Consider the following 26380-nt stretch of genomic DNA (forward strand, 5'->3'; position numbering starts at 1 on the left):
ATGAGTAACCTAAGATGTCTGTGTGTCACACTTTGCAGAGATGAGGAGGCTGAGAAAAGTGTCCAGACCAAATTGAGAAGACGATAACAGAGAAGATCTACATTGGAGGAGATGTCACCTGGGAGGAAAAGGATGTGACAGGTATGTGCTGCTGTATATCAAGTTCAAGAAAGTGCTGGAGGAGGGTTGATATAGAGAAGTGGGCCATATTCATTGAGGCTTGGGCCCCAGATCTTATGAGATCCTAGCAACGCTCCCGATTGCTGACCGTGACAATCTGGACTTATTTTGCATTGGGGTGCACCACGCCTTACTATCCCTTCCGGAAAGCAGCAACACGTGGGTGACACCTCGACGGTGTCTGGGAGTCTTAACATAACGTTGGGGCTACCCAAATCCCGGCCACTGCACTAAGAGGGAGTAAGGAGCTGCTTTTTATGGTGGCAGTGGCCCCTTACTTACTGTGTACAGCTGCACATCTGTTATGTCCTCTCCAGGGATAAAGGGCTTGTGTCACTGTATAGTTAAAGTGTATTTATTTGACTTTTACAATTGAATCTTGAAAAAAGAGGAAGTCACATATCAGATATTCCATGTAAAGCAGCGAACTACTGCCTTCTGATATTCATATTACTTTTACATGTACACAGACATTTTAATATTCTGGAGGCTTTGGTCTTCTGATTGTTTTTTCTTCTCAGAACTTGCAAGTCTCAAACTAGTACCGTATCTTCAGAGCGAGGTGATTCCTGCAACATGCAAGACCAAGTGTCTCAGCTTGCTTTTGTCACCATAGCTGCAGTCATGGAGCAAGGTAATTCTATGTCTCTTTCAGAAAATGTCCATATCTTTACACTGCTGCCTTTATGTGCAGTATGTGAAATGCAGTGGACAGGTAACAACACCCTCTGGTGCATCTACTGTAGGTCTACAGGCTGAACTGTGATACCCTATAGCTGGAAAAGTATAGAAGAGAAAATATACTGTATATTATGACATTAAATGCCACCAATGGCCAACAGACATGATGCTTTCCTCACATATAAAAAAAAAGGTTCTGCAAAGGCATAGTCTTATACGGGTGTACAGTTTATATGAGCTATATGACTAGTGCATTATTGATATATACTGCAATAGAGAAAATCCAGTGTACAATATACGGAGACTGTCCCAATCTGCTGCACTTTATTTTTATACAGCATATTTCTCCATGCAAGTCATATGGGCACGCAGAAAGTACAAGATCTCACCTCCAAACACAACAGGTCATCCAAGATTTGATAGAATTTTCCGGGCACAGTAAGTTTGCAGAATTTATTACATATTTGTATAGGAACTAACTTGAAAATTTTACATACTGTATATTAGACAATATGCCGCTGATCATAAGACTGATGGTAGGATAATCATTTCTAACCTGTGACAGTAAAACTGAGAGCTTGGTGCCGCTACAGGATGACCTCCATCACCAAAAAATGTCACTACTTTATTATAAATATATTCCCAAATACCTTTCATTAGTTATAATGGCTCGTTTTGTCTAGGGAGCAATTATCAGTGGAAATAAAATTGCCGCTGTCCTATTAGTACATACAAAACTTGTCCAAATCACACAGGAGGACAAGTTACTTCAGAACACTGAGCTGAAGAGCTGCCTCATCCTCCACTCTGCTCTACTAGTCAGGAATTATAATGCTTAAAACAGATGATAAGATCTTCAGCTGTATCTCTGTGGAAATTGAGTTCTTGAGGAGACATGATGTACAGAGAGGACGGTCAGGACAGACGGAATTTAGTGCTGCTGCTCATGAGCCACATACCACCTTCCTATCTGTACTTCTGCTTTCTCCGACACAGATTCAGCTGAAGATCTATCAGCTGTATTCAGGATCATAATCCCTATCAGTTAGACCAACCTATAAGAAAAAACTCACATTTAATGTGTAGATAACACTGGGGTCTAGTATAATATACTGAGCCAACCCAAAAACAGAACCAATAACCCCAAAGAAAAGTGGGAGACACACATATAAAATATATGTAATTTATTGAAACATGATCACATAACAAACCATATATGAAACAAAAGGCACAGGTGTACAGGAGGGGGGGAGATCTCATGTAAGGAGGTCAGATACAACCTCTCTCCCAAAAACCCAACTGGCAGGGAAAGAAATTCTTGAATGTATGGGTAGTATTTGCTTTGGCTCTGAGGCTACTCTGCTCAGGGCTTCATTGCACAGTGCACCTTATACGAGTTCATAATTTTTATGAACATCATATCTTATCACTTATATTATGGATTATGATTATGCATAATTATTTATTACTTCTTTGGCACATACGTATGTACATGAAATATGTTTCCACTACAGGAATTCACATTATAGGGATATGTGTGTGTGTGGTGGTGGTGGGGGGGGGGGGGGGGGGGGCTGGGGGAGGTTCCCCTCCCTTTGATGTGTCCATATCACAATTTTTTTAGTTGTGTATTTATTTTATATTATTTAATCTATTTTTCTGTGTATTCACTTTAGCAAATATTGTGATTATTATAATATTACATCTTCACTGCTTGATTGTGTGTGTGTATATATATATATATATATATATATATATAGTTTTTGTACTCATCACTTTTGATGGCATAGGTTTCTATTACCATTTTTGACTTATGGATCCATTGATCCATTTCTATAAAGTTACAATATTACACAATATAGTTTTTTTTTTTGTGTTATAGCAATATAGAATTTTTTTTTTTATGGGGTTGTGCATATATCGTTAATGTTGAAGGCTATAGGGGGCTCTATACTATGCTGCTCTGCCTGTATATATTACTCTGATATGCTGTACGATTGAGCTGACTATTGGCAATTTTGATCTTTGTGCCCCCCATATATTGTCCTTCACATGTGGTTATCTTTTCACTGTCCTCCATACATTGTCCCCACCTGGCATATGCGCATCGCTCCGGTGCGCTGTCTGGCTGGCATTGTAGTGACGTTCCTATACCTGGCTGTCTCAGGGCCGGCCGACGTGCGTGTCATGTGATCGGACCCGGGGCGGGGAGGTGTGGCTGTGTGATGTCAGATGCGGCTCCCTCCCTCCTCCTGGTCTGGTCATGTGACACGGTGGGCGTGCCTTGCTCTGTAAGCTGGGTGGCGCGTCTTTATGATGTCATCCCTGCAACACTGGGCGGATGCGCTAATCAGCTGCCAGCTGTGGACCACACCATTTAAGGACGAACTCAGTTTGTTACTTTACCTCCTGACGAAGCCTCTCCAGGTGAAACGTACGTCGAGGTGCAGCTTTTGGTCACACGCTCTGGGTCCAGCATATCATGGGTAATACATGTTTTGTTGTTTTGCTCAGTTAGTTGTTACATTTCTTTTTATATCTCTATTACCACCTGCACTTGGCACACTTGCCTCTGTCTATATTGTACAGTTCAATGGCTACGTGCATATCTTATGCGGCCATCCCAGGTTTTTGGGTGGGCTAGTTGGCCTTGTGCTATTTGTACATTTTATCTTTCTGTGCATGCAACATACATACCAGTACATGTTACTTTGAGTGAACCTACAGTTCTCACAATTTTCATGCTGATGTATACCTAGGGCTGTGACATTTTTTCCCTGCCAGTTGGGTGTTTGGGAGAGAGGTTGTATCTGACCTCCTTACATGAGATCTCCCCCCCCCCCCCCCTGTACACTTGTGCCTTTTGTTTCATATATTGTTTATGTGATGATGTCTCAATAAATTACATATATTTTATATGTATGTCTCCCACTTTTCTTTGGGGTGATTGGTTCTGTTTTTGGGTTGGCTCATAATCCCGATCAAGCAGAGCAGGGAGGAGGATGAGGCAGCTTTTTAGCTCAGTGTTCTGAAGTAACTTGTCCTGCTGTGTGATTAGGACAGGTTTTGTGTGTACTAATAGGACGGTGGCCATTTTATTTCCCCTGAAGATTGCTCCCCAGGCAAAACGAGCCATTATCACTAATGAAAGGTATGTGGGAATATACTTTTAATAAAGTAATATTTCAGTATTTTCAGTAATTTTACTTTCTTAATTTCGGAGAACACCTTTAACTAGCATGTTCCCAGTACACTGTGTTTAACCCACTGATGTTACATTTACTGAGCATCTTTCACTGCTATGGTGTTTGATCTGGAAACATTGCAGCTGCCATATATGTCCATCAGAACCATGAACGCAGGGTGGCCAATAATGTCTTTAAGTACAATGTGTGACTGCTGGGTTTGACAGAGTTTGATATAAAAAGCGACAAGCACAAGACCACTGGCACTGGGGATTTAAAGATAAGTAGGGGTAAATTTATTTTGTGCCATAAACAGCTGTCAGAGTTTTCTCTTTTTTTTATTAAGATAGAAACCCTTTATGCTAACTGTTCTAGCTTTTAACCTAGGGTTGTTAAAGGAAATACAAAAATATCTAACGAGGAAGAGTTGGTTTTCCACACTGACTAAAACTACAAATTAGTACCAGATATGTCAGTGGCCAATAACTGACATCCATCGTTAATAAATTATAGCTTATCAGAATATATATCGAATAACTGTAGATAGTTTTTTTTTGTTTTTTTTTGTTTCACAGTCAGTGTCCTAAACAAGACCAAACTGTGAGCTATCAGTTATGCAACATAGTGGATGAGTCCTTAACAAGTGTGTTTGGAAAGGAATCTGATGCACAGTAAAGCATAATGGGCTCAGAATTTCCCTAATAAGAGCTTAAAGGGATTTTCCAGAACCAGCAAATAAATTTAATGAATGCTGTGGCAGAAAGTTCCAAGTATCGCTCTATACTAAGATCTCTATACTAAACAGTGAGACATTACATCAATGCACGTAGTTATTAGGTCCATTTTTTTTTTTATAAACTAACTTTCTGGGTGCTGCAGTCATCCATCCCATTTTACTTGTTTGTGCCTTTGAGATGATTAAGGGATTTTCTGGCTGTCACCAAGCGAGTGTTTTTCTTTAACAAGATATACTACTCTCAAAAAGTTAGGGATATTTGGCTTGTGGGTGAAATTTCAGGATGAACCTAAAATACACTGCGACCTTTACAGGTTAACTTAATGTGACCTTCTCTAAACTTTTGAATGCACATGTCTAACTGTTCAATGTTTCAGTACTTTTTGAACAACTTGCTGTTCTCTAACAAGGAGCTTAACGGAAAAATTCACAGCAGGTGTTTGATCCATGAATCGCCCAATAAATTTCCTGGTTCAATTAGAACTGGTATTAAAACAGTCCTCCCCATCATGTTCACATTTTCACATCATGAGACCAAGATGACACCTAAAAATTTATAAACAGTACCTTGCCATTGCGAGGCTTCAAGCAGGACATTCTCAGACGGAAGTGGCTACTGAGCTAAGATTGTCAAAGAGTATCATCAGCAGGTTGCAACAGAGATAGAGAGAGCCTGGAAGAGTCACAGAAAGGCATAGAAGTGGACGTCCTTTGGCCACATCCCACACTGATGACCGCTTTGTTGTGAACAATGCTTTGCGGAACCAGATGATGAATGACATAACTCCAGGCACATTTAAGGGGGGTGAGAGGAACGTCAGACCATTCAAAACCATTTACATCAGCATGGTCTGTGTGCTAGACGACTTGCAAGGGTCGTCTTGCATGGGCCAGGGAGCATCTATGCTGGACGAGGGACCAGTGGGCCTCAGTGCAATTCACTGATGAAAGTCGATTCACCTGAGCAGAAATGACGGGCACCAACGATGTTGGAGACGTCAAGGAGAGCGCCGTGCATCAGCCACAGTTTGACTTTGGTCCCACCTATGATGGCTTACAAGAGGAACTCTAATTTGCGTGACAGGCTGGTAAAGACGGATGTTGGTAGTCCGGGCCTGGGTATACAAAGGCTTTTGGCCCCACAAAGAAATGGCACTTTTCCTTGTTTGTCTTGTTGCAATTGTGGAAACATTCTTAAAGGGGATCATTTTTCGCATCCTTATAGTGGCAAGAAGTACAAAATTAATGGCTACTATACATGTAGATCATGAGATGTTGTGTATGTCATACAATGCCCTTGTAGTCTCATCTATGTTGGTGAGACTACAATGGAGATCCGTGAACAGAGCAATAAACATAAAAGTACAATTTGCAAGGAAAACTTGGACAAACCAGTAGCCAAACATTTTGTGGAGGCAGGACACTGTCAATCAACTGCGTTTCAGGGTGATAGACAGTGTGGGTGCTTTATGTAGGGGTGGAGACAGAGACGCTGTGCTCAGGAAAAAAGAACTAAAATGGATATATACCCTAAGGTCCTTGCAACCCTTTGGACTCAATCTTGAGTTCAATGTTGCAGGGATCAGTTAGGCCTTCATCCGTTTACGAGTATTGTTATATATGCTTTATATGGGATATTTATGTGCACCCCTTCGTTAAATCACTTTACTGATGGAGAGATATCTTTGTAGCGATCCCTATACCTAGTTACTGTGGGGCACCTTAGCTATAGCACTACTGTATTAATCATTATTACAGCGCATGACATGTGATCATCCCTCCCTATGAATATTCAATATACTTTGAGGTTCCGTTCGGGAAGATTTGCATTTCTCCGTGACAGTTTGAGATAACATAATAGCGTGGCTATCAATAATACATACATCTACAGCGGTCATGTGATCGAGATTGTCGGTCACGTGACTTGCACGCCGGCTATGATGCCGGCGGTGCGGGCGTCTCTCATTGGTTGTTGATGCCGCTGGCTCAAGCCCGCGAGATTTGACATACCTTCGCACTGTCGCGGATTAATGACGTATACTGACATGCGCAGTTGCGCTACAGGCACACCGAGGGTTTCACAAGTCTTGATCATGTGAAGCCTATACAGGTGAGCCAGATAGGCGTATACACATTAACCACCTCCCGACCGCTGTACGCACCGATGCGTCCGGGAGGTGGTTGTTTAGTTCCTCCTGGACGCATCGGCGCGTCCTCTCGCGAGACGCGAGATTACGTCACAGCCGGCCCGCGCATGCGCATCGCGGGCCGGCATTTCGCAGAAGAGTATTTCGTCAGCAGCCTGCCGGCCACGATCATTGGCTGGCAGGCTGCTGATTTTTTTAAAAAACAATCAGCAGCCATATAACCCCACATATTAGTAAATATGATGGGGTTATATGGCTGCTGTGCTCCTCTGCTCCTTCTTTTGGTCGGTTGGTTCCAGCAGAGGAGCACATCATTACTGTGAGTACCCACCACACCACATTTAGCCCCCAGATCACCCCAATTAACCCTTTGATCACCCCTTTTATCCCCCCCTGTCAATCACTAGTGAAAGGAAAAAAGTGATCAGTGCAAACTGTCACTTTTTTTTTTCACTGTTATTGACCGTTAGGTTTTAGGTATAGTTTAGGTCCCTTGGTTAGGTAGTTAGCGATCAGTTAGCGCCCAGCCCACCGCACCGCAGTCCGTTATTCGCTGATTAGCGTATCGCTAATCAGCATTTGTACTTTTATAGTATCTGAAAGTGATCAAAACTGATCACGGTCAGATCTATAATAGTACTAGTGTCACTTTAGTTCGCCCTCCACCCAAAACGCAGTGTTTGCCCGATCAGGCCTGATCGGTCGCCCACACGTGCGTTTGCCCACGCCCGCCCCACCGCAGTGACAAAAAAATTTTTTTTTTTTGATCACTGCACATTCACTTTACACGCACTGCGGCGATAAAAAAATCAGTTTTGATATTTTTTATCAACCGCAGCGGCCTCCGGTACTTCGCTAGCCTCCCATTTGTAAGACAGGCTTGCTTTTTTTTTCTTGGGTAGTCTCAGGGAATACCCCGAAATTTAGTTGCCCACATGTCTAACAGGGGGTATTCTTCTGAAGAGGCCTACAGGCTTCTGACCCAGTCGGATGAGGAGTGGGAACCCTCATCTGATGAATCCAGCGGGTCAGAATACGAACCTGTAGAAAGCAGTGGCTCTCTGACCCAAAGTTCGGACGAGGAGGCTGAGGTCCCTGATAGCACCAGGCGTACCCGGCCCCGTGTCGCTAGACCGCAGGTTGCGCAGGATCCGCTTCAAGAAGAGGCAGAGTGGGGCTGGTGCTGTCGGATTACGTGGTGAGGCATACACCAGCAGCCCAGCCCTTCCTGGACCTAGTACCAGCACTGCCGTACAACCTGGTGAAGTAGCGAGCACCAGAAGGGCAGTTGAAGCTGGTACGGTGGCACGTGCAGTAGTGACCCCGTCGCAGCCACCGCAAAGACGTGCCCGTAGAGCCCCTAGAATCCCAGAGGTGCTGGCAAACCCTGATTGGCAGTCCCCAACTTCAGCCGCACCCGTAGTTTTCCCTTTCACCGCCCAGTCTGGAGTTCGGGTTGAGACAGCTCAGATCGATTCGGCCCTGGGATTTTTTGAGCTGTTCTTGACTGCGGAGCTTTTAGACTTAGTCGTGGCAGAGACAAACTGGTATGCCACACAATTTATCACCGCTAACCCGGAAAGCTTTTATGCCCAGCCTTTCCGGTGGAAACCAGTCCAAGTTTCCGAATTTAAAACTTTTCTGGGCCTCCTCCTCAACATGGGCCTGACAAAAAAGCATGAATTGAGGTCATATTGGTCCACGACACGATTTGAGGTCATCCTGCGTTTCCTGCACTTTAGCGGCAACACCGCCTCCCGTCCCAGGGGCCACCCTGCTTTTGACCGGCTCCACAAAATTCGGCCCCTCATAGACCATTTCAACCAGAAATTTGCAGATTTGTATACCCCTGAGCAAAACATCTGCATAGACGAGTCCCTAATACATTTTACCGGGCGCCTTGGCTTCAAACAATACATCCCAAGCAAGCGCGCCCGGTATGGGGTCAAATTGTATAAGCTCTGTGAAAGGGCCACAGGCTATACCCACAAATTTCGGGTCTATGAGGGAAAAGATCAGACCCTGGAGCCGGTCGGTTGCCCTGACTACCTGGGGAGCAGTGGGAAGACAGTTTGGGACTTGGTGTCACCCTTATTCGGCAAGGGGTACCATCTTTATGTGGACAATTTCTACACAAGTGTGGCCCTCTTTAGGCATTTGTTTCTAGAACGGATTGGCGCCTGTGGTACCGCGCGAACTAGTCGCGCGGGCTTCCCCCAACGGCTCGTTAGCACCCGTCTTGCAAGGGGGCAGAGGGCCGCACTGTGTAACGAAGAACTGCTCGCGGTGAAATGGAGAGACAAGCGTGACGTTTACATGCTCTCCTCCATTCACGCAGACACGACAATACAAATTGAGCGAGCAACCCGTGTCATTGAAAAGCCCCTCTCAGTCCACGACTATAACCTCCACATGGGAGGGGTCGACTTCAATGACCAGATGTTGGCTCCGTATTTAGTTTCCCGACGCACCAGACGCTGGTATAAGAAGGTGTCTGTATATTTAATTCAATTGGCTCTGTACAATAGTTTTGTTCTCTACAGTAAGGCTGGGAGAACTGGATCCTTCCTCAAATTTCAGGAAGAGATCATCGCGAACCTCCTGTATCCAGGAGGTTCCGTGGCCCCATCCACCAGTGTAGTTAGCCGTCTACACGAGCGACACTTCCCCAGTGTCGTTGCTGGTACCTCAAACCGACCGCCACCCCGAAAAAAATGTCGTGTCTGTAGCAGGAGTGGAATAAGGCGTGACACCCGCTATTTCTGTCCTGACTGTCCCAACCACCCTGCCCTATGCTTAGGGGAGTGTTTCCGAAAGTACCACACACAGGTACACCTAGCATAGGGATCACATCTCACCAGGATAGGCACACAGGGCTATTAGGGCCCATTCACTCACAGCTGCTGCAAACGTCTCCTTTCACATGGGACAAAGTGCATAACGCACTTCGCCACATCTTTGGGCGATTTGCGCTTTGCACATTGACCCATGGGGAAGGAGAGGTTTGTTCTATAAAGGTAAAAAAAAAAAACAGGTAAGCAAACAGGTTAATGTTTAGTTCCAAAAGTTAAAGTTACATGTTCTGTTCCAAAGTTAATAAAATTATTGCGTTGTGGCCTGGTTTTTTCTTTTTTTTTTTTTTGTCTTTTTGTCTTTTTACCTTCCAGGTGGACCAACCGATCTACTAGCTGCAGCACCGATGTGCATTCTGACAGAAGCATTGCGCTGCTATCAGATTACACGCAAGTCGGTGTATGCGGCGCTGCAAGACGGGATTTTCTCCTCTGCAGTGACAGATACGTTTGCCGAGGCATACGAGCTGAGGAGGAGGCGGCGTTCCTATGCTTTGGCAAGCACTTTGTGTATATATATATATATATAAAAAAAAAAATCCCGGCAATGATTTATTCATCCACATCGATTGATGCGAATGGAGAAATCTGGTTTGCCAGGGCATACGAGCTAAGTGGGTATGGATGTAGGGCGGAGCTCCTATGTCCTGGCAGACGCCTTTCCCCTCCATTTTTTTTTTTTGGCAGAGATTTTTTCATCCACATTGATCGATGCGAATGAAGAAATCTGTGCCGTTCATTTTTTTCTTTCAGCCCAGAGGCTGAACGGAAAAAAAAATCTCATTACCTGTATGCTCAATATAAGGAGAATAGCAGAAACTCCTAATGCTGGCCATACATGTAATGATTGCGGAGACCCTCAAATGCCAGGGCAGTACAAACACCCCACAACTGACCCCATTTTGGAAAGAAGACACCCCAAGGTATTTGCTGAGGGGCATATTGAGTCCATGAAAGATTGAAATTTTTGTCCTAAGTTAGCGGAAAGTGAGACTTTGTGAGAAAAAACAAAAAAAAATCAATTTCCGCTAACTTATGCGAAAAAAAAAAAATTCTATGAACTTGCCAGGCCCCTCATTGGATACCTTGGGGTGTCTTCTTTCCAAAGTGGGGTCACATGTGGGGTATTTATACTGCCCTGGCTTTTTAGGGGCCCTAAAGCGTGAGAAGAAGTCTGGGATCCAAATGTCTAAAAATGCCCTCCTAAAAGGAATTTGGGCCCCTTTGCGCATCTAGGCTGCAAAAAAGTGTGACACATCTGGTATCGCCGTACTCAGAAGAAGTTGGGGAATGTGTTTTGGGGTGTCATTTTACATATACCCATGCTGGGTGAGAAAAATATCTTGGTCAAATGCCAACTTTGTATAAAAAAAATGGGAAAAGTTGTCGTTTGCCAAGATATTTCTCTCACCCAGCATGGGTATATGTAAAATGGCACCCCAAAACACATTCCCCAACTTCTCCTGAGTACGGCGATACCAGATGTGTCACACTTTTTTGCTGCCAAGGTGGGCAAAGGGGCACATATTCCAAAGTGCACCTTTCGGATTTTGCAGGCCATTTTTTACACATTTTGATTGCAAAGTACTTCTCACACATATGGGCCCCTAAATTGCCAGGGCAGTATAACTACCCCACAAGTGACCCCATTTTGGAAAGAAGACACCCCAAGGTGTTCTGTGAGGGGCATGGTGAGTTCCTAGAATTTTTTATTTTTTGTCGCAAGTTAGTGGAATATGAGACTTTGTAAGAAAAAAAAAAAAAAAAAAAAAAACATCATCATTTTCCGCTAACTTGTGACAAAAAAAAAAAATTCTAGGAACTCGCAGTGCCCCTCACGGAATACCTTAGGGTGTCTTCTTTCCAAAATGGGGTCACTTGTGGCGTAGTTATACTGCCCTGGCAATTTAGGGGCCCAAATGTGTGAGAAGTACCTTGCAATCAAAATGTGTAAAAAATGCCCTGCAAAATCCGAAAGGTGCACTTTGGAATATGTGCCCCTTTGCCCACCTTGGCAGCAAAAAAGTGTGACACATCTGGTATCGCCGTACTCAGGAGAAGTTGGGGAATGTGTTTTGGGTTGTCATTTTACATATACCCATGCTGGGTGAGAAAAATATCTTTGTCAAATGCCAACTTTGTATAAAAAAAATGGGAAAAGTTGTCGTTTGCCAAGATATTTCTCTCACCCAGCATGGGTATATGTAAAATGACACCCCAAAACACATTCCCCAACTTCTCCTGAGTACGGCGATACCAGATGTGTCACACTTTTTTGATGCCAAGGTGGGCAAAGGGGCGCATATTCCAAAGTGCACCTTTCGTATTTCACCGGTCATTTTTTACAGATTTTGATTGCAAAGTACTTCTCACACATATGGGCCCCTAAATTGCCAGGGCAGTATAACTACGCCACAAGTGACCCCATTTTGGAAAGAAGACACCCCAAGGTATTCCGTGAGGGGCATGGCGAGTTCCTAGAATTTTTTATTTTTTGTCGCAAGTTAGTGGAATATGAGACTTTGTAAGGAAAAAAGAGAAAAAAAAAAATCATCATTTTCCGCTAACTTGTGACAAAAAATAAAAAATTCTAGGAACTCGCCATGCCCCTCACGGAATACCTTGGGGTGTCTTCTTTCCAAAATGGGGTCACTTGTGGCGTAGTTATACTGCCCTGGCAATTTAGGGGCCCAAATGTGTGAGAAGTACCTTGCAATCAAAATGTGTAAAAAAATGCCCTGCAAAATCCGAAAGGTGCACTTTGGAATATGTGCCCCTTTGCCCACCTTGGAAGCAAAAAAGTGTGACACATGTGGTATCGCCGTACTCAGGAGAAGTTGGGGAATGTGTTTTGGGGTGTCATTTTACATATACCCATGCTGGGTGAGAAAAATATCTTGGTCAAATGCCAACTTTGTATAAAAAAATGGGAAAAGTTGTCTTTTGCCAAGATATTTCCCTCACCCAGCATGGGTATATGTAAAATGACACCCCAAAACACATTCCCCAACTTCTCCTGAGTACGGCGATACCACATGTGTGACACTTTTTTGCTGCCAAGGTGGGCAAAGGGGCGCATATTCCAAAGTGCACCTTTCGGATTTCACCGGTCATTTCTTACACATTTTGATTGCAAAGTTCTTCTCACACATTTGTTCCCCTAAATTGCCAGGGCAGTATAACTACCCCACAAGTGACCCCATTTTGGAAAGAAGACACCCCAAGGTATTCTGTGAGGGGCATGGTGAGTTCCTAGAATTTTTTATTTTTTGTCGCAAGTTAGTGGAATATGAGACTTTGTAAGAAAAAAATAAAAAATAAAAATCATCATCATTTTCCGCTAACTTGTGACAAAAAATAAAAAGTTCTATGAACTCACTATGCCCATCAGCGAATACCTTAGGGTGTCTACTTTCCGAAATGGGGTCATTTGTGGGGTAGTTATACTGTTTGGGCATTGTAGAACCTCAGGAAACATGACAGGTGCTCAGAAAATCAGAGCCGTTTCAAAAAGCGGAAATTCACATTTTTGTACCATAGTTTGTAAATGCTATAACTTTTACCCAAACCATTTTTTTTTTTTGCCCAAACTTTTTTTTTATCAAAGACATGTAGAACTATAAATTTAGCGAAAAATTTATATATGGATGTCGTTTTTTTGGCAAAATTTCACAGCTGAAAGTGAAAAATGTCATTTTTTTGCAAAAAAATCGTTATATTTTGATTAATAACAAAAAAAGTAAAAATGTCAGCAGCAATAAAATACCACCAAATGAAAGCTCCATTAGTGAGAAGAAAAGGAGGTAAAATTCATTTGGGTGGTAAGTTGCATGACCGAGCGATAAACGGTGAAAGGAGTGTAGTGCCGAAGTGTAAAAAGTGGCCTGGTCATGAAGGGGGTTTCACCTAGCGGGGCTGAAGTGGTTAAGTAGGTACTGCTGTGAGAGTTCATTATTATTGGCTATAACTACATTTCCTCCATCGATTCTTCTTGTAATTGGGTGAACAACATTGTGGGTGTGCATGTTTTTAACTATTTATATGTTGGCATTATCATTTGTATTGTATGCTTGACAAAGGCTAGATGTAGCCAAAACGTTGCATTTTTGTACACCGTGATATGGAGCTTTGAATAAAGAAGTAACTGTTTGGAGATGCTGCTGTAGCCCTCGCTTTCTACTTTACAAAGGTTAGTCTCTCAACATTTGGTGTTGAAAGGTGAGTTCTCTTTGAGGTAACTACTACCACGCTACTGGCCAAGCATGAAAGCTTGTCTAGAGGCAAACTTGTCCAGTTGCGGTCACAGATCAAGTTTGGCTGCCTAGTAGTCCAGGGAATCTTGGGTAGCAGGTTACACTCCAAGTATGCCATCACCTGCTGGTCCAGGTTCTGCTCCATGTCCTGCTGCTGGTGGGTGGTTTCTTAAGTAGGCTGTTGAAGAAAAGTGCTCATTAGAGACTCCAGACTTAAGTTGTTGCTGATGGAGCTGGTGCTGCGCCTGCCCCATCTCCCCCTCCAGCAGTCATGGCAGTGGAGCGTGAGTGCAGAGGGCCCCCGGTCAGACCTTTGTGAAGCTGGGCAATGGCACACATAGGCAGCGGCCAACAGACTACATCGATGTCTTGATAGTAGTTGAGTTTATCCTCCTCTCAGCAGGTGAAAAAAAGGCCCTCATTTTGGACTAGTAGCGAGGGTCTAACATGGTGGAGAGCCAGTAGTCATCCGTCTGCCAAATGGTGATAATACAGCAGTCACTACGCAAGCAACTCAGCATGGATCTGGCCATGTGCGCAAGGGACTTGGAGGGACCCCCTCCCTCCATCTCTACTGCATGTGACAAGGTTATCTGCCTGGTCTTCCTCATCGCCCTCCAGCTCCTCTCCTGTCACTTGTGCAGATAAACCACCTATTTGTGTATGCTTGTGTGTAAATGTCCTCCTCTTCCTCCTCCGCCAGTTCAGCCCCACAGGGTTCAGGTGGCCATAAGATGTAGGCGCCACGTCTCCTGTCCCCTGGCCAGCCAGATTCATCAGGATCTGCTCTAGGACGTGAAGGAGTGGAATCACATCATTCATCCCGTAGTCCTGGCAACCAGTGATGGCCAGTTTGCATGGTTCGCCCGCAAACATATGTGGGCTACCATCTTTTTTCACAAGTCCGGCAAGGCATAGGTAAGCCCTTACCTGTGCCGCGAGCCAGTCTGAAAACAAATGCGGTCACCTGGAGGAGGCAGTTCCGAGAACAGCCCAATGAAGGCCCCCGGTGGCTGTTCTCAGAACTGCCTGCTCCCGCTGACCGCACTTGTTTTCAGACCGGCTCGCTCACAGGCACAGGTAAGGGCTTACCTGTGCCTCGCCGGACTTGTGAACTGGCCATCATTCTCGCGGGAGAACCATGCGAACTGGCCATCACTGCTGGCTACTGCCAAATAAAGGGGCCTCCTCAAAGGGACTGCAAATCGCAGGTGTCATGCAAGAGTACTCCTGTCTGCCTGCATCAAGAAATCATTCACGGCTTCCTCTGCTCATATAGTTGGTCCAACATCTGCAGGATGGAGTTCCATGGGGTTGAAACGTTGCATATGAGGCTATGTTGGGGAACACTATTCTGCCTTTGCAGCTCAAGGAGGGCATGTTTTGCAGTGTAACAGTGGCTGAAGTGCATGCAAAGTTTCTTGGCCATTTTCAAGATGTCCTGCAGTTGGGTAGAAGTCTTCAGGAAACGCTTTACAACCAGATTAAAGATGTGCGCCATGAAGGGCGCATGGGTCAGTCCTCCTTGATGCAACACTGACACAATTTTCTTCCCTTTATTGGGGACCATGGTTACGATCTTCAGTTTGCAATGATATAGCCAACATTCGATAGCCAACATTGAAGGATGCAGAGCGGTTCCTCTCCGGTGTGACTCAGTTTCGCCCAGGCAAACCAGGTGCATTAATACTAGAACGTGATTTTTCACCCCAATTTAAGAAACAAGGCCTAGTGGAATAATTTATGTAAAAAACAATGTGGACACCCCAAAATTAGTAGTGTTATAATACCTTGCATTATAATGGAATTACTTATCTATACTACAAGGAGTAAAACCAAATAGAGTACAATTTCATCCCAATTACAGAATCAAGGCGTAATAGAATTACATATGTATGAAACATTGTGGACACCACAACAGCAGTAGTATCAGACTGCTTTTTAACTGAAATTACAGAATCAAGGTGTTATAGAATTACATATGTCTAAAACAATGTGGACACCACAATAGCAGTAGAATCAGACCGCTTTTAACCCCAATTACAGAATTAAGGCATTATATGGACACTCCTTTGAGCAAATATAGCTGGCAAGTTTCATTAACTGAAACGTCACTTAATGTTTTGTACAGAGCATATATGGTCCCTACTAGACTACACACAATTTATCAAGTTGTTCCAGATCAGTGCTTTAGGAGTTGTTTGGACAGAGGCTCACATCTACATATTTGGTGGTCCTGCCCAATAGTAAAAAGATTCTGGAATAGGGTCTGCCACCTTATACATTCAGTTATAGCTACCTCAACTAACTTAACCTTATGTGTATTACTATTGGGAAACAAACCCCCTAAACTCACCAATGCTTATTTTAAACTTCTACAACACAACCTCATGGCAGCCCGTATCCATATTGCACAACAGTGGAGAAAATCAACCTTCTGTTTCGAAGCAGTCATTAGACGGATCAATAAAATAATGCTATATGAAAAACTTACAGCTATTCGTATAGATAGGGTTTTTGAAATAATTTAGATTTTGAAAAAATATGGTCTTGCAGGATATCACACTATGGACTATGGACTATAGACTTACACTATTATGTTCAGCTGTGATAAGTGTTGAAATCATACAAAGTCACATAGGAATATATTTACTCTGTCTGAATATATTGCAGTCTGTATATTTGACTAAATGCTAGATCATAAGTACCATTCTTTGTTGTTTATTATATCCTGTTTCTATCTTTTGTGTATCTTCCCCTGCGAGGGGTGCATTGGCAGTATGTCGCCGAAATTCATTGCTTTAAAACCCAATAAATACTTTTTGAAACAAAACAATGTGTACACCCCAATAGCAGTAGTATTAGACCTCTTTTTAACCCCAATTAGAGAATCAAAGAGTTATAGAATTACGTATGTATAAACCAATGTGGACACCACAATAGCAGTATTATTAGACCGCTTTTTCACCCCAATTAGTGCATCAAGGTAAAATAGAATTGCTCATCTATTAAACAAGGGGGACACTGTTCTATGAGCCCCTGCATTCTACCTATGCTCTCCCTATAGTGTGGATCTTCCTACACTGTCCCTGAACTGTTCCAAACTAAAATGTTACAAATTAAAGCTTTCTTAATCACTGTCCCTGGCGCCTGTCACATCTCTCCCTGCACTAAGTTCACAGTAAAATGATGGCGACTAAGCAGGATGAGGCTTTTATAGGGCTGTGACATCACATGAACTGGCTACCTGCTGATTGGCTGGCTGCACAGCATTATGGTCATCCCTCCTTCCAGGGCTTCTTATTTTCACTTTGTAACATGTGTAGCAGCCATCTTAGAAAAAATGCGATTCAATGCCACGAATAGCCAGGAAATTCTAATTTGTGATGAGTCAAATTTTTCCTAAAATTCTTTATTCTTCATTGACTTTGATTCGCTTAACACTAGTCCTGGCCATATCCAGGAGAATGTGTGTGCCTTTCAGATGTCCTTATGTGGCTAAGAATGGCCTCCTGGACATGCAGCAACAGAACGGTTTGCCTTTGAAAATCTACAACATTCCAACTCGCTGAATAAAGCAGTCCACAATTATATTATGCATGAGACCACCTCAGCAGGTAGCATGTGTTATTTTGCGCTGAAGCAGGGGTAGCTAATCAGGCACAAATGTCACGTACTTAGGCCCTACCAGATTTGTTAATAGATACAATGGCATAAACAATGTCATCCACCGGATATTTATATTATAGCAAATGCTTACGCTGATGCAGCAACAGACAGCAGAAGAACAATACCTTCAACATCTTGTTTGAACCCTGTAGCTTAGGACATGTATGGACAAGGGAGCAAGGATGAGGAGCTACAACTGCAGAAGGAGGAGAAGTTGCATGGGCACATGGAGTTTTTACCATTAACATGAAGTACAATGTGTCACAAGAAAAAACAATCTCCGAATGGCTTGGAAAAGTAAAAGTGTTCCAAAATTATTACCACATAAAGTGACACATGTCAGATTTGGAAATATATGCCTGGTCAGGAAGGGGGTAAATGGCCCGGTCTGGAAGTCGTTAAGGTGCTATCCATAAGGAGATATTATATTTCCCAAATCTTCACTTTGTTAAAGAGCTTGAAAGAGGAGGGAGAGCAACAGCTAGAGAGAGAAAGAAAAAGAGGGCGTGAGAGTAATCTTAAAAAAGAGAAAAGAAAAGAGAAAGACGAGAGAAAAATTCAAATTCTAGGAGACCTCTGAGTGTCAATTGGAGCCATTTTGATGAGGGTCAATTTATTCATACCATAACTGAATTTTCCAACTAATTCATTAAATCGGACCTAAAATGAATTTCAAGAAATTCGCTCATCTCTAGCCATGACTTTTGGACATCAAGTAGTCAAAATCTGAGAAAGTAGAGTAGCTTCATCAGAAATGTGTTTGAAGCTTCAAGCCTTGTGTTTCCCAATGATCTATTTATTCTTTCCATAGATTAAACTGCTCAGAATATTTCCCGTTGTTCCTCTCTGCTTTGTGGGTAGCAGGAATATTTTTCCACCAGGGTAAGTCAAATTCCATTTTATGAACATTACACATCTTATTACTAGTTTCACCAGCTATGGGAGGTCACAATCATGCAAACAATGAACACGTTATGATGCACACCCTAGTCTCTCTAAATACCGTGGTTCCCAGCACACATACCCAACCAGCAAGACCGCTGTTAAAAGCACAATGACATGCAGAGGTATTCTGCTCTATAAATTAATATGTTATACTGTACAATGATCCTTTATCAGGTCATCAGGCAGAAAGAGAAGTTATTGCTGCTTGTGTGCCTGCCCAGGTGAAACATTTGCATGGCAGATACTAGGCTTCTGTGTCCAAAGATACACAGTGGAAGGATGGGGAGAAGCTACTGTCTCTCATTGAACAGACTCTGGTCTGTGTAGATTTATTTTCAGGCAATGCTTCATGGGAAAAGGTATACAAATTAGCTTATATCAGCTAAACCGGAGACCCATCTGTAGACATCACTTTTTCAGGTTCCTTGAAGATATAGAACACACAGTAGGCTACTGACAGTGTGCATAAGATGTGTTAGATACAGCTCAGTCCATTACATACAATCTAACAGGCAGCAGAAAACAGTCCCTCTGTAGACCGCACTGTTGTCACCGCCAGATATCTGAGAAGCTCTGACAGACGTCCTTCAGAACCTCTTGCTTGAGGTTCTTTTGTTTTGTCATCTAGTTTCCCTCTCTCAGCTGTCATCTAGTTGCACTGATTGCATCCCTTTAAATCCACTCCCATACTGCATCACTTTGCGGTTTATACTACTTCCTGGATTGGCGTGGTCTGCTGGAGGCTTCAGTAGCTGCTTGTTCAGATAAGTATTTTTCTTGTATTGTGTTCCCTTGCTGGCTTGATTCTAGGTGACCCCGACTCCCTCCGTATTTAGAGCAGGGAGCTGGTGGTCATGTCCCCTCACTATTATAGGGTTTTCAGGTGTCACTCAGTCTAGGTACGGGGGCATACAGTCGTCTACCTTCAAGACCCTTGTATGTGCTTAGCAGTCAGGGAGAGCTCTTAGGGATTTATAGGGCTCACCTACATGCTCCTTAGTTTGGGATCAAGCCAGTCGGATGTTTATTCATAACTTCCAGCTATCTGAAACATCATCTGTGACAACTGTCTTGGAGTTCTTGAGCCTCAACAGTACACAGCATGGTACTGGCTAGCTGAATGAGATGCCTTAGACTACATTCACACGTCAGTGAAAAACAGTAATAACATCTACACAACACTGAACCCAAACCTTCTTCACTGAAGTTCGGGTCTGGGCACCACATTCAGTTTTTTATCACGCGCGTGCAAAACTCATTGCACCCGTGCAATAAAAACTGAACAACGCAATCACAGTGACAACTGACTGAAATTGTGTGCGCAATCGTGCGGGTTTCCAGCAATGCACCCTGGACGCATCTGAAGCAAATCCGGGACGTCCGTCTGAAAGAGGCCTTACTATTTCACTTCTTTAAAGGGACTCTATCACTAGTTTTATGGTGTCCTAAGGGTAACATAAACTAGTGACAGAGCTCCTTAGCAAAATGCTGGGTTTCTTTAATTGACCCACCCATTTTGCTAAAATCTTGTATTGAACAACATTAGCACATGCCGATGAGTCCTGAATATTCATGAGCACCTGGCTTTCCCCGCCCATCTTCTGCTGATACAGTTGGGAATGTCAATCGGTGGCAGGAGCGGCAGGGAGAGCCAGAAACTCATGACTATCAGGACTCATCTGCATGCGCTGGATCTTTGGGAACCTAACAGCATAAGACTGGTGACAGATTCCCTTTAAATATTCAATTTATTTGCATCCTCACAGTTCAATGAATGTTTGTTATGACTAATGTTTGGTCATATGGGTGCCTGAATTTTTTTGAAAATTACCCCAAAATCATGTGAGCCCTGCAATACTATTAGAGCAGATTTTGTCCTCTCAATACATTCAGTTACCTTAAGAATCCAACAAGGGCGTAGCTATAGTGGAAACAGGGGAAAGCGGCTTTGGGGCCCAAACTCAACAGTATTATACAATGAATTATATACAGCGACGTGTCATACTGTATATACGTGTAGTAAACAGACGGAGCGGCTGCCAGGCCTGGGGCCTGTTCTGTGAGAGCCAAAGGAGTGGGGGTTGAATGGGAGGTGGGGGTTGCAAAGAAATTGCCAGGGGGAGGGTGCTCGTTCAAAAATTTGCTGTGGGGCCCTGTAATTTCTAGTTACACCACTGGAATCCAAATGTATCCTCAGATAATATATATAATAGTAATAAAATACAATTCTAGGAGCAGCATTGTGCTAAAAACATTTTTAACGGACATATTTTTGTATAAAAAGAGTATACTTACAGTTTGACCAAGCACAAAGCCATGTTATGGCGCTATGGTAGGGAGCTATAATAGGGCTTTGATATAGTATTGGATCGCCACTGTACATTCATTTCATATGGAATCGCACAGTGTTTTTTTTCTGTTGTATTCCATACGAATTGGACTCTGTCTGAACTCTGTATGCACACAACTCCCTAATACTAAGTGAAAAAAATAAGTTATAAAGTTTTAAAAGTAGATTGCTTCCTCATTGGGTAAAGAGAACAGGAAATGTGGATGCATGATCTAATACTTTAGCTGACCATACTCATTGCTAATGAGCCAACTAGTTACAATACATTGTATAATATGTGTCAAACGGTGGAGAGCCAGTGCAAAGTATGCCTCTCACTCTGGAGGACACTGCACAGCCAAGCTGTACATAGCTATCCTTGGACTGGAACTCACACTTCCCTGTTCAATAATTACTAATTGCGGGGGTCCCAGCAGTTGGACTCAGTAATCAACTCACCATCAAGGGAAATGTCGCAGAAAGCCGCCATGTTGAAATATGGTTCATGCGTTTCCAAGGTTTAGTGTGGATTCCAAATGTCTGACAGTACGAAGCTTACGCATGGAAAGATTCTAGTGGACTTTAGTGAATTCCGCAAGAGGTGACAATTAATGATGAAAGGGTAAAAGCTTAATATCATTTTACTTTATATATTTTTTTATCTACAAGGCAAATCTCTCATTAACAACCCCTGCCAGAATCTGAAAAGGAAATCAATTTCTAAATTAATCTGAAGGTTACAGATATTCTTGAGAGTTCCACTGCCATCTAGTGGTGAATAAGGGATATTACATCTATTGCTATGTATGTATTCTGGTACTGGGGTCCATGGTCAGACTGTTTGAAGGGGTTGTCCAGGATTTTACAAGTGATGGCCTCACGGTATACCATTAATATCTGATTGGCAGAGGTCTGACTCCCTGCATCCACGCCAATCAGCTGTTTTCCACTAGCTCTGGTAGCAAAACTGCACAGCGCCATCTACTGTGTAGTGGATGGAGCTGGTTACTGCAGCTCTGGTCCCATTGAAGTGAATGTAAGCAGTGCTGCAATAACCAGCAACGTCCACTGGACAGTGGATGGAGCTGTGTAGTTCTGGCACTGGAGCTATTGCGGAACAGCTGATTGTCAGGGGTGAACAGAGGAACGGAACAGATAGTGATGGCCCATTAAAGCCTCATAATAAGCGCAGTGCAGTGCAGTGTTTTATGTGGATGTTGCTGCATTTCCACAATGAGTGCAGGGCAATGCATGTTTTACATCCAGATTTTGTTGTGGATTTGCTCCAGATTTCATTGATTTGCAAAGAGTAAAATTCACAAAAATAATTGATATGTTGTGGATTTTAATATCCTCACCATGAAATGCAAATCTTATCTGCGTAGCTGGTATTGTAATATGCAGTGGATTTACTACACAAAAATTGACGCTGCATATCTGTGCATAATACACACCTTGTATATCTGTATCATAGTGGTGCTTATTAGCAGTCTGGTGCCAACTGCACTGTAGCAAGATAGTCCATGCAGAACTTGCTCACCCTCTTCCTATACAGATCAATCAGCTCATCAAAGAACATATTAGTTGAATTGTAGTCATTACAGTATACCCTCCAACAACGCCCCCCTCCCGACAGACACCGCAGTGCCCTCGTGACATCTGGTCTTCCCACAGATACCAGTGCCAGGAACCCCATTTTAATAATGTCTTCCACAGGAAGTGGTAAAAGAGGAACTGGCCAGTTCAGGCGCACGGCATCTGTAAAAATAGATACAATCAGAAGCTATCGCGACATAAACTAAGGGGGTCATTTATCAATCTGCAGCGCAACAGCTAGGTGCACCACTATCTGCGACTTAGCCCCGCTGAGTGCTGTATAATCTATGATGCTGTGTGCTCCCGTGCGCACGATCAATGCCGCTCCGGGACATATGGCCCACTCACGGACCGTATATGGAGGGCATACGATCGCGTGCAAGAGGCCTTAGGGATAAACTGACCAACCTATTTATGCCAGTTTTCTAGCATAAGCAGCATTTGTGCAAAAATGTGACAAGAAAAAGTGAGTGGGCCTAGCGGGAGGGGCGTGGCCTCCACAAACCAGAAATTTGCATAAAGTATGGCCCCAAAACAAGCAAAATACACGCCAGACATACTAAGAAGTGCATTTTATTCCAGCATACTCTGGATTATGAAACGCTGATCTTAGTAAATTGCCCATATAGTGCTTGACAGCTTCTGTTTTTGCATTGTCCAGGATTTGCTGCTCTCTGCGGTCTACTCTATTTATACGCTCGCTACAAATACTTCCATGGTTATGCAGAATCTGCCCTGGGAAGGTAAGTGTATATATGCTCGGGAGAAGAGTTTATACAATATAATGTAACCATATGTAACCCAGGGATCAGCAACCATCTGCACTCCAGCTTCACAATCTCTTGGCTGGCCTGCCAATATTTTATGTTCCAATAATGACGCTCTCCATTAGGCCTCTTGCACACTACAGTTGTAAATCTGTTTTGTGCATTGGGGACCACAATTTACGGTCCCCAATGCAGGGGCAACGTCCGTGTGGCGGCCGGGACAGATCGAGACCCATTCAACTTGAATGAGTCTGTGATCTGTCCGCACTGCAAAAAAATAAAACAAGTTCTACTTTTTGCAGTGCGGAGGCATGGACAGAAACACCACGGAAACACTCCATAGTGCTTCCGTGGGGTTCCGATCCGTGCTTCTGTTCCGCATCTCCGTGATTGCGGACCCATTCAAGTGAAAGGGTCCGCATCCGTGATACGGAGTGCACACAAGCCGGTGCCCGTGTATTGCAGACCCGCCGTATGTGGACCGCAGGATGGCCACGGACCCACAATGGCCGTGTGCAAGAGCTCTTAATAAATCTGGTAAATATCGCATTCCATTAAAGGCGTATTCCCATCTCAGACAATGGGGGCATAGCGCTAGAATATACCTCCATTGTCTGATGGGACCCACACCTACAACGAGAACAATGCGGGGAGCGCTGTGGCTAGAGGACCCCGGATTTCCCGGGGTCCGTCCACCACCAAGCGCTGCTCCCATAGTAGTGGGAGCGCACCACGCATGCGCGGCCCATGCTCCCATTCATTTCTATGGGGCAGACGGCAATAGACGAGCCAGCGCTCGGCTATTTTCGACGGCCCCGTAGAAATGAAAGGAGGGCGGCTGTGCATGCGCAGTGCACCCTCCATTCATTTCCCCACTCCCTTCTCATTGTAGGTGAGACAATAGGGGCATATCCTAGCGATATGCCCCCATTGTCTGAGATGGGAAAACCCCTTTAAGTCACATCTAGACACCTTTAAAAAAAAATTCTAGCAAACCCAGTAAGGCATAAAAACAAATAATAAATGGGGTGCGCAGCCTGTACACCATTTTTTGTGGTATAGGTTGAGCTGGAATTCTGTCACATTTTGCTTTGTAAATCTCCCCTATTGTACAAGAGTGAAGTAGAGGAACTGGAGTCCAATGAGGTTGCTACTATGATTTTCCTTTAGAAAAATGAGAGTTGGAATCTGGTTCTTTGAGTAACTCTCAACTTGAATGTGCTATCATATAAATGAATGTGACTTAGCCTTGGGCCTCATGCACACGACCATGCCGTGCTGTCCACATCTTTTGTGGCCCCATTGAAATGAATGGGTCCGCATCCGAACAACTGTTGAGTGCATGAGGCCTTAAAGGGGTTGTCTAGGATTATAAAAACATGCTTTTTATCAAATACAGCACCCCTCCTATCCACAGGTTGAGTGTGGTATTGCAGCTCAGTCCCATTCACTTCAGCTGAGCTGCAATACCAGACACAACCCATGGACAGGTGTGGTGCTGTTTCGGAGAGAAAGCATGTTTTTCTAATATTAGACAACCCCTTTAATCTATAACACTGAAGCATGTCCATACACACCTAGATTTGAGATCTCAATGACCCGAGTTAGACTTCAGTAAACGGAATGTTTTATATGAGCATGACATGGAAATGGAGCAGTTCACCTTTAAAACACAACAGTCAGCTGCTCTTCTCTCTCTACAGGTTAGGACCAATGTACATCAGCTCAAGCTTCCTCTGGCTTCTTATTGGATTCTCTCTTCTCGGCCTGCTGGACTTTTTCTTACATTCCTACTGCAGTGTCAGTATTAGGACAAGCATATCCTGGATACTGCTTTAAGAGGACCCATCATCTCTCCTGATATATTTCAGTAACTACTTGTGTTCATCATGAAATAACAAGTCTGGAGTTTTCCTTGATACTTTTCATTGCTCCTCTGTTATTCCTCCTGACATCCGAGTGTTACCATTGACCACCACAGGTTTGTCTCCTTTCACAGTCATACAATGTCCGATTGGAAAAAGTCCGATTGTGCAGGGATACATTCTCACTTGGTAACATCAAGTTGTCATTTTATTCATACATTTTTAGGAGGAACAACAGAAAAATGGCACAATGCAGAGGTCTAAAAAAAAAAAAAAAATAAAAAAAAAAAAAAATGATATTTTATGGGGAATACAAGTATTTGTTATATAAGTATTTGTTAAAACAGACATGCCTGGAGTGGTGACAGATTTATCTTATAGTATATGCAGTATGAAGTATAGACTTGTATTTGACTTTTTGAACACAACTTTACAGTTGACACATTTACATAATATGCGCCACATGGAAATATTGTATCAACATCACATTCTGATGTCACAACCTAATAAATATACAGAGATATCCTCATCTTTTCCTATCTTTAGAACAAAGCCTGCAATGGGAAGGACGGAGCTCCACGCATGCACAACCGCCCTCCGTTCATTCCTATGGGAGTGCAGAAAATTGCCAAGCGCTGGCTTGGCTATTTCCATTAGCCTCATAGAAGTGAATGGAGGGCGGCTGCGCATGCGTGGTGTGCCCTCCTTCACTTTGCGGGCTTTGTTCTAAAGATAGCTGATTATGTAGGAAGAGATGAGGTTACCTTGGTGCGTATCCTATTCATTTCAATGGGACAGCTGAAAATAGGTGAGCGCGCCGCTCAGCTATTTTCGGTGCTCCCATAGGAATGAATGGTGGGCGGCAGCGCATGCGCGGTGCGCCCCTCTTCACTTTGTGGGCTCTGTTTTAAAGATAGGTGCGGGTCCTAGAGGTGGGACCTGCACCTGTCAGACATTGGGAGCATATCCTAGCGATATGCCCCAAATGTCTGAGGTGAGACAACCCCTTTAAGTGAAGATATACATTAAGAAAAATTGGTCTACATTTGTTCCACCCTATCAAAGTGACATTCTTGTCTATAAGGGTGGGTTTTTGCAATTCATTTCACGTATAGGTTAGAAAAAAAAAATGGGATGAAAAACATAGCACACTATGTTTCTCCATCCTGCAAAGT

The 26380-nt window shown here is 43.5% G+C and overlaps 1 protein-coding gene across 1 annotated transcript; it reads left to right on the forward strand.

The window, feature by feature from the left end:
• Positions 1–712: 712 nt before the first annotated feature.
• Positions 713–25658, forward strand: LTC4S (leukotriene C4 synthase). The gene is made up of 5 exons (XM_044277865.1): positions 713–814; positions 1200–1299; positions 18515–18585; positions 23235–23316; positions 25044–25658. Exons 1-5 carry the CDS (start codon positions 757–759, stop codon positions 25177–25179), a joined length of 447 nt encoding a protein of 148 aa, XP_044133800.1. The 5' UTR covers positions 713–756; the 3' UTR covers positions 25180–25658.
• The last annotated feature ends 722 nt before the right edge of the window (positions 25659–26380 follow it).

The sequence above is a fragment of the Bufo gargarizans genome, chromosome 2 (assembly GCF_014858855.1).
Source record: "Bufo gargarizans isolate SCDJY-AF-19 chromosome 2, ASM1485885v1, whole genome shotgun sequence".
In the NCBI taxonomy this organism is placed as follows: Eukaryota; Metazoa; Chordata; class Amphibia; order Anura; family Bufonidae; genus Bufo; species Bufo gargarizans.

Bases quoted from the DNA above. Each gene is read 5' to 3' on its own strand.
- LTC4S (XM_044277865.1), top strand. From the start codon at position 757: ATGCAAGACCAAGTGTCTCAGCTTGCTTTTGTCACCATAGCTGCAGTC. The intron at 1,300-18,514 runs GTAAGTTTGCAG...TTCTTTCCATAG, and splicing joins GATAGAATTTTCCGGGCACA to ATTAAACTGCTCAGAATATT. The intron at 23,317-25,043 runs GTAAGTGTATAT...CTCTCTCTACAG, and splicing joins GCAGAATCTGCCCTGGGAAG to GTTAGGACCAATGTACATCA.